The 8887-nt window shown below is 36.8% G+C and overlaps 1 protein-coding gene across 1 annotated transcript; it reads right to left on the bottom strand.

The window, feature by feature from the left end:
- Positions 1 to 4223: 4223 nt before the first annotated feature.
- On the bottom strand, positions 4224 to 5450 carry LOC111400703 (protein FAR-RED IMPAIRED RESPONSE 1-like). Its single transcript, XM_023028094.1, has 2 exons — positions 4708 to 5450; positions 4224 to 4566 (listed from the first exon to the last, which is right to left on the bottom strand). The coding sequence occupies exons 1-2, from the start codon at positions 5448 to 5450 to the stop codon at positions 4224 to 4226; spliced, it is 1086 nt and encodes a 361-aa protein (XP_022883862.1).
- Between the last annotated feature and the right edge of the window lie 3437 nt (positions 5451 to 8887).

Raw genomic sequence — 8887 nt, 5'->3', positions numbered from 1 at the left:
TATTTGAAATTGAAGAAGAAATGGGATTGACAGATTGAACATGCTAAGTTCTGCAATATGCTGTGGTCCGTGAAATTCTTCTGCATATTGTATTTTGTTTTTAAGTTTGCAATTTCACTTCTATTTCTCTTGTTATTTCTTTAGCTTGGTAGTTTTTTTGTTGTAGATATGCCTTCAAATTCCTTCACCGTTGTTGCCCAGACTTCAATGATCAACCCTTGAATCATCATTCACCTTATTTATCTTCAATCACCTTGTAAATTAAAGCCTATAAAAGCAGAGTTGTCCTAATGAGGTGGTTGTAACTCATAATCCTGGACATGGCAATTTAATTATGGTGCTAATATTTACGTTACTGATTACAGTTTATTACATGAGTTAAGAATTTTGTTTGTGTGGTTGTCGACCATCTCAACATGAGAGGAAGGAATGTTGGAATATGTCACAGTTGTCGACGCAAATGGCACTCATTATGGGAATGCACGAGAAAACATCGTTGCCCATGGTGTCCACACAAATTTCAGAAATGCTTCGAGGTTGAAAAACAAACACGTAACAAAGGGTGATTATTCAACACTTGCAGTAACAATTGTGGATATTTCGATTGGGTGGATGAAGGAGAATCAAGTGAACAATGTAGTGACGTCAATGGAGTTATAATTGTTGCAAGGAATGATGAAGTTCAAGACTTGCGGAATGAAGAAGTTCAAGACTTGCCTAGCATGCTCGAAACTCTAGCCCGAATAACTGAGACACAAGATGTCGAGGTGTCACTACTACAAGTGACATTCCGCAAGGGAAAAGGATGCTTGGAATCGGATGGGAAACCAAAAGGACCGGCTTGATTATTAGTATTTTAGTCAACGGGTTGTTCGGGTTATATATGTAATATAAAGACTTGTGTAGCGCTACTATATATTTTGTATGCCATTAGAATTTATGTTAAATGCATGTTATGTTTCTTCATTACATTTTGTGAGTCTATATTTTTGTTCGTAAACGATGAATGGTAGACATAAGCAGCGTATGTTAGCAACAATGAAATTAGTGGAATGGTCGAGATAATTCAAATTGGAAATATACATCATTGAGCACTTGACGGAAAGTTGTTTTTCTCGACATCTTTAGGTATACATTTGCATAAATTTAATTGTGGTATCATTTCAAGAACTTAATCATTTTTTTCTGTCGAACACTTTAGAGACTTAATTCTAATTCACACAATTGAAATTCTTAGCCAATTAAATATACCATTTATACTCCTCTTAAGATATGATTTTAATGATGCCCATTTATAACCCGCAGATGGCGGCTAACATGTGACGGAAAAAGAAGGCTAAGTAGTAGCAAACGTATTGAAGTTTTCACGTAATTTGTAAATTCATCTCCAATTTTTTTAGACAATTGTGTCTCAATCTGTAAATATTTACTGTAAAGATTTAGCATCATCAATTGTATTTTGTGTATTGTATAATACATTATGCTAAAAATTATAACTATAACTAAAGATCTTGAGGCTAGCATGCATAAGAAGAAAATTCAAACTAAACCTACCTTACCAATCTACCTCAGGGTAATGTAGCTTCATTCACTACAAATATCTTTCTTTCTTAATTCAATAATGAAAGCATAAACCTGGTCTCAAATCCGTGTTCCATACATGAGACTAAATTGATTCGATACAATCTATTTGGACAGGGAACGATGGAGTTTTTCTAGACATCAAAGCTAAAATGGTTATCATGTCATACCCATTAGACAAACCCAGTTGATCAATATATTTAAAAATTAAAAATGACATTTACCCAAAAAAATAATAATAATAATAATAATCATAAAGCAGGAACCCACTACCCACAACCACCGGCACCGGCACCGGCACCAGCCTCCACTAAACTAGACAGTAAATTCTTGAAATGATATCACAATTACATTAATGCTGGAAGGAGAAAAAAAGGATTAAGTTCTGCCATAATGCAACACTAGCACAAAATAATTGTAAAACACGCCAAATATTCCTTACTAATTTGGAGCAGCACTTAATTTCTTTCATTAATTTACTTCATCGCTCATACTGCCTCTCTGCATCCACACTTCTCTGTTTCTCTCATCACTCATGTATCTTCATGAGATGTCGGCCAGCTTCTTTGCACTCAATCGAGAGCTTTTGGAGCCCTCACTGTTTTGGGGCATTAGGAGCTTCAACATCGTTGAACTTGCCCAAATCATCCACATTCTGGAGCCCGACAATCTTCCTACAAACCCACCATTTTGTAATTCTACCCAAAATTATAAACATTGTTGTGCTAGTAATCCAAACTAATTAAAATTGAGTATAGTGAAAAGCATTCCTTGCATAGTTGAGAAGCCGTTGATGACGTTCTTGTAGCAATAAATTAGACAATTTTTAGCTTCCTCTTTGGAGCCCTTTACAGAATTCATATAAGAATGATAGAATTCTTCAATTTCTTGAAAAGTTTTTGTCCCACAAAGACCTTTTCATTCATGGAGTGCAACTCATACGAAACTTTATTTAAACAGTAAGTCCGACCACATTCTATTAGCCAAACTTTGTTTATCCAATTAAATATAGGATAACTTAAATCTATGCAGACCAAACCAAAACCTAAGTTATAAACCAAAACGAAATGCATACTCCCATTCAACACACACTGATGAAATATGTCCGATACTATAAATTAAAGATAAAGTAAATGCAGCAATGAAATTAATAACACAATTTCCTCACTTACTAGTGCAACAAAAATGCAGACTGCTATTTCATAGGACTTGAGAGCTTATGATTGCATCCATGTCTTTCTTACCATCATTCGTTATGCAAAATGATTGGTGGCAGAGACGTAGCATATGCTCAAAATTGTTCCCACTTATAAGGTTGGACCATCTTGTGGCGGCATAGGCATATAGTAGTAAGGAAATGGGTGACTTGCCGAATAGTAGAAAAATTAGTACACGTATTTGAAGAAATCATATAGAAATGTAGTAAATTAACCTCGTCATCACCTTGTAGATGGAATATAACATTCGTTGGCAATGGAGGGAGCGCATCCGATGTTGGCAACGGTCGTGTACAGACAAAGCTTTTGGCATCGCCCTACATAAACAAAGAACGTAAATAACACGTAAAATAAATAGTTAAATTATATTGTGGTACTCACCAACAATAGTTGTGAATAAGAGAATGGTGTTTGCGTTGAAGATTGTTCTTGCGACACTACAAATTCAGGTACAGCCTCCTCAGTATTACTGTGCCTTTGTCTTGGCCTCTTCCCCTTGCTCGTCGTCGAACTTGCCTGCATGTAGAATATAATGAAATTAGAACACGCAATTCATGGCCGTAGAAGAATATAGATGTGGAAAGACGAACAAACCCCTGATTTCTTTAACTCCAACGGACTTTTTCTTCGAAGTCGTCGGGGTGCCTCCTTTTTCTTTGTAACATTGGGATCCCGTATGTTGTTGGTTGTAGCAATTTGTGAAGGAGTATAGTGAGAAACGATATTACTTGCAATACACGACTTTGTAGACTTCAGCTCATTCGCTTGTACTTTTATCCAGTCCAATAGGGCACGTGTCCGACACTCATCATCTGCAGCAAGGTCAGCCACCTCCGTAAAAGCTTTACGCATACTGTCATACCTCAACTGTTCGGGGGTACTGACCAGACCGTCGTAATTCATTACAACTCTTGTGTATGCTTTGCTAACATCTCTTCTCCACCTTCATAATGTGTAATGCTCAGGCAACTGTGTGACGTCATTATGAATCAACATCGCAATCACATGTCTACAAACAATGCCTCGAAATTTGAACAAGTGGCAGCTGCATCTAAACTCAGATGTCGCTCTCTCAAATGAGACAAAAAAAATTTTCTTCTTCCGCTGCTCAAAATAGAGGACATCCTCTCGTACCACATACGTGGTCCCTGAAGATCCCTCCTTTTCAGATATGAGATCACAATATACCTTACCCTTAAATTCTTCTTGGACTTCTCTGAATTTTGAAATAGTATACACTGATTGAAAATGCCTTTTGATTTCATAATTCATGGCACATGGTACAGTTTGTGAGTATGACTTGAAATCAATTTGGAACTCCTTTTCGACCTTACTTCTGAGTGCTCTTTCATATTGTTCCACAAACTGCTTCAGAGAGGTCTTCGAATGGACATAACCGTCGAAGAACACATTCATACTCTCACTTCACTGAGTTGTGGACATCCTCGCCCAAAAAGCCATTTTCAAAAAGCAAGGCACCCAACGACCTCTATTAACATACAACCCCGACAACCATTCATTATCTATCAACTCATATGTCTCGATCATCTCTTTCCAACCTAATTCAAATTCTTCAATATTCTGTGAATCATACACCAATTGATGTATAGCCAAAAATATGGAAGCCTTATCAACATAGTACCCAAACTTCTCCGGCAACTTCTTCAAAATGTGCCACAAACACCACCTATGCTTTGTATCTGGGAAAACAATCTCAATAGCATTTTGCATAGCCCTATCTTGATCAGTAATTATTCCATGATGAGCTCTACCATGCATGCACTCAAGTCATGTCTTGAACGGCCAAACAAAGGTATCCGTGTCCTCGTTCGATAACAATCCACAATCGAACAAAGTTGATTGACCGTGATGATTTACACCAACAAAAGGTGCGAATGGCATGTCATACTTGTTAGTGAGGTAAGTTGTATCAAATGTGACAACATCCCCAAACTCCATATATGCCTTCCTACACCTATTATTGGACCAAAACACGCTCTTTAGGCGAGACTCGTCGTCTACATCCATACTGAAGTAAAAACCTGAGCATCGTGCTTGCATTTTTGAAAAATAACTTTGTATTGCAGCCGCATCTCCTTCCCCAAGTCGCAATCGCCTCACTTGTTCAATATAATTGTGACAGTCCTTTTTCACACACGTCATATTCTCATATCCACCTGCTTCAACAACTACGAAGTTGAAACTTTTATGTAACGGAATTTCTGCAAAATCATTCACTTCAAGTTTCTGTTTCACAGTTGCACTCAACTCTCTGTTGCATCGGTACAACCTAGACTTGGAAGGGCTAGTTCTATGGTTATGGTCAAGGTGGACAGTATTAATTCTCCACATTCCATGACTATTCGAAGAAGCAGAGATCCTTGCTTTACAATCTGTTTGACTGATTGGTTGTGGATTTAAAGAGCCGCTTGCATTACTCGGTCTTCGACCTTCACGACTACATGTAAATGTCGCATATTTCAATAGTCCGTCATCCCCCTTTTTTGAGTTTCTTTTTCGAACTGGAAAACCAATATCATAGGCATACCTTTTGTAGAAGTCATACGCTTCTTTATCATCGTTGAACATCATACCCACCTCTGGTACAGTCGGCCCATTTTGTCTTATTGAATTCTGGAAGAAGTTCGTCATTTCCAAATTTTGAAACAAGTTCGTCATTTCTAGTTTTCATAATTTCCTATGCTGCAAGAAAAAAAGAAGTTAAATTATGACAAGTCCAATCTATATTAATGTAATATTTAAAAGGTAGGAAAAACTGCTAAAGATAATGACAGGAAACCAATTCATTAATTCCGGGCAGGATGTTATGTTATACTTAGAAATCATTTCGTAATTATGTTCATTTTTTGGGCAGGAGATGAAGCTGAATGTTGGGAAACTAAGTAAATAATAGATCAAAAAAAAGTAGCACACGTAAAGATAAAAAATAAGTATTATACTATCTAACTAATTAGTAGCTAATGGTGTCATAATAGGTTAATGGACCAATCCAAGAGGGTGACTCGAGGCGCGTGTGCCCATCCCAGCACCTTGGGACCGGCCTACGGGCCACAGAGTGCTGGTCTGCTCAAAATTTGGAAAGGCCGATCGCTGCCCGGCCCAGTTAAACATATAGTTGTAGATTTTTATTTTGTTTTTTTATTATTGCTGACTTTTTGAATGAGAAAAGGCAGTATAGAAGTAAAGTAAATAAACATACCGTAAGTCTGAGGATCAGAAATAAAGTTCATGTGCATTTCGAATGCGTTTGCAGCTATGAAAACATCTGCTCCAAGATCACTATTTAGACTACTCAGCATTGCAGTTAGCTGCGGATTATACAATGCAGTAGCTCTCTGAAATTCCACGACGCCTTCGCCGTCTCTGTTCCACTACATTGCATTATCACTTATCTTCCCATCCTCAAACAAATTAATACTCAAACTTGAAATTGTTATGTAAGTGATAATGTTTTTACTGTAAAACCTAAACAGATTGTGTAATTGCTATCAATCTAGACATATTTGACAATACATCAACCATGTTGAAGTAGGTTAGATATAATATTTACAGTTCCGCTTGGCAAGTAACATCAAAACTCATTTTTTCCATAATTTATTTCTTACTCGTTAGTCTTATTTGAATTAAGCAGAAAAATCTTCAAGAAAAGTGAAATTTCAAAAATCAAAACTCAGATCATTACATTTTCTACTTACTGAGTACCAGAAAGTTAGTCCAAAATGGTGATAGCTCCCAAATGTTATAGGCCTAAAAAGATTACGTTCCTTGCGTCCCAAATTTTGGGTAAATGCTTCATCGTTTTGATGGCTGCCAACGAAGATCGAACCCTTTGCGGGTACACGCGAACCCTATACAACCCGACTCCAGTAGTTTAACATCATCGTATACTACGGTCGGCCGTCGAACGAAAGGATGGGCTGCCAAATATTGGAATAGAATGGGAAAAAAATCAAAAATGAGGAGGGTTTTCCCCCAAGGTACAGCGCCGGTTGCCTTGCCGTCGACGGTGAGGACTTCTAACCACACAAATATGCAATTTCCCGTCAGACAAAAGAAGGCATTATTGAAGAAAATGGCGACAATGAGAAATGGCAGAAATGCAGAAGTTTTCCCGCTTTTCTTCGTCCCTGTTCTGAAGAAAAAGGCATGTTATTTGTTATTTTTTCTATTAATGACAAAAAAGGGACGAAGTCAACGAACAAGAAAAAGTGTGACCTAGCCAGCTCAACATTTTTCAAAATTTCTGTAAAGCCCCTGTGAGCCTCTTTCGGTACAGCCAGCATTATTCATCTTCTTCTCTCTCTGACACATAAGATATGCATATTAAAGTAGTGTTTTGTTATTTGTAAAGTCAAAGGGAGCCTCAATTTTGTCCAAGGGCCAAATCATCCTCAACTTCTCAACCCATTTTTATAGGTAAGTTCGCGATGTTGTATGTGAATTGTTTACGTTGTTTTAGATGTTGGAATCATGATTATGGGTCCCATAAGAATATGACTATGAATGTTAGCATGATATGGGGGCTGGAGTTTATCACGTAAGTTCTAATAAAATTGTCTCCTCTACGTATGTTATGAATTTTCATTTTTTTTAAATTCTAAACACGTTATACAATATACCGACATACTTATTGAGTATCATCCCCCCCGGCCCTTACAGGGAACTAGCGGAACGAGGCGGTTAGAGCTAAGACGGCTTTTGGCAACACGATTTAATATTTATGTCTATAGAAATTATTTTTTGGTTTTCTTTAAGTGACTCTAAGATAGAGGTCAACTTTGTAAATCCTAAAGTGCGAAATAATTCCGTTAGGGGTAAGATTGACACATGATCTTCCAAAGCGGATAGGACATAAGAGTACAACTTAGGCACAGGCCCGAATCATTAAAATGATAAAACCCCAACTAAGTGAAGGTGAATTTGCATTGCCTTCTGCTGCTCAAGGGCTAAAATTTCTAAAAATCACGACGTCTATCCAAGTAGCACAAACACTCTAACTAAGGTAGCATGTTTGTGTCCGACACGTGTTGGATATGTGTTGATACCAACACTCTTCGAACACTCTACAATAATCATTTTTCTTTCTTACTATAGTTATTATATATTTTTAACTCAAAGTTATTAGAAAATAATAAATAAGTACTCATATTTAAAAGATTTCAACAAAAAAAATTCAATAATAAGTATAAAACTAAATTTAAACTATATAAATGAAGAATTTTGAAGAATTTAATAAACGTGCCATATTGGTACTTTTTTTAAAAATCACGAGTCGACGTATTCGACACATATCGTGTCGGACACACGGGTTTGTATCAGTGCATCATAGACATCTATTGATGGTCAGAATCATTCTCCAAATAATTTCTCCAATTCGCCTCAATTTTGTATAGGTTGGAGTCGATCTGCCAATAAAGACCATGCAATGGCCTCTCCATTGCCTCCAATTTCTCTGGTTTGGAGGTGAAATTTAGAACAAAATCTCTCTTCCTTGGTAGCCCACTCTCTCAGTCGAACCGAGGAATTTCTTGCATCTTCTCCTTTTAATTCTCCTTTTGTGCCCGATCAGATTCACAAGTGTCTTGTTCATCATTCTTCTGTAGCATACTCTCGCATTTTCTATGGCCAATAATCTAGTTTCATCTTATCCACTACCAAGCCCAAACTTTCCTCTATTTTTTTTTTGTCATTGGCCCTAAAATCGATGTTCTGATACCAAATGATAGGTACCAACATAGATTAAAAAGCAAAAGAACAAACTGTAAAATTGTATTGCTAAATGAAGATGAATCACAATGTTTGACGATCATTCGAGAGTCCTCTCTCTCTCCCAACTTGAAACCCTAATTTCAGCCAAACTAAAATGAGACTACCCTCTACCTATTTATAGATAAAAGCCTATACAATTTATTGTATTAGATACCCTTAACACCCCCTTCCCATAGAAAATGAACTTGTGGATACTTATAACTCTCATTCAAGAATGGCGCAAAGGCTACAACATACAATGCCAAAAAAAAAAAAAAAAAAAAAAAAATTAATCTACTTTTTCAAATTTACATAAAAAT

The sequence above is a fragment of the Olea europaea genome, chromosome 10 (assembly GCF_002742605.1).
Source record: "Olea europaea var. sylvestris chromosome 10, O_europaea_v1, whole genome shotgun sequence".
Classification (NCBI taxonomy): Eukaryota; Viridiplantae; Streptophyta; class Magnoliopsida; order Lamiales; family Oleaceae; genus Olea; species Olea europaea.
The sequence above is the reverse complement of the archived record's forward strand: the minus strand, read 5'-3'. Positions and strand labels throughout refer to the sequence as shown.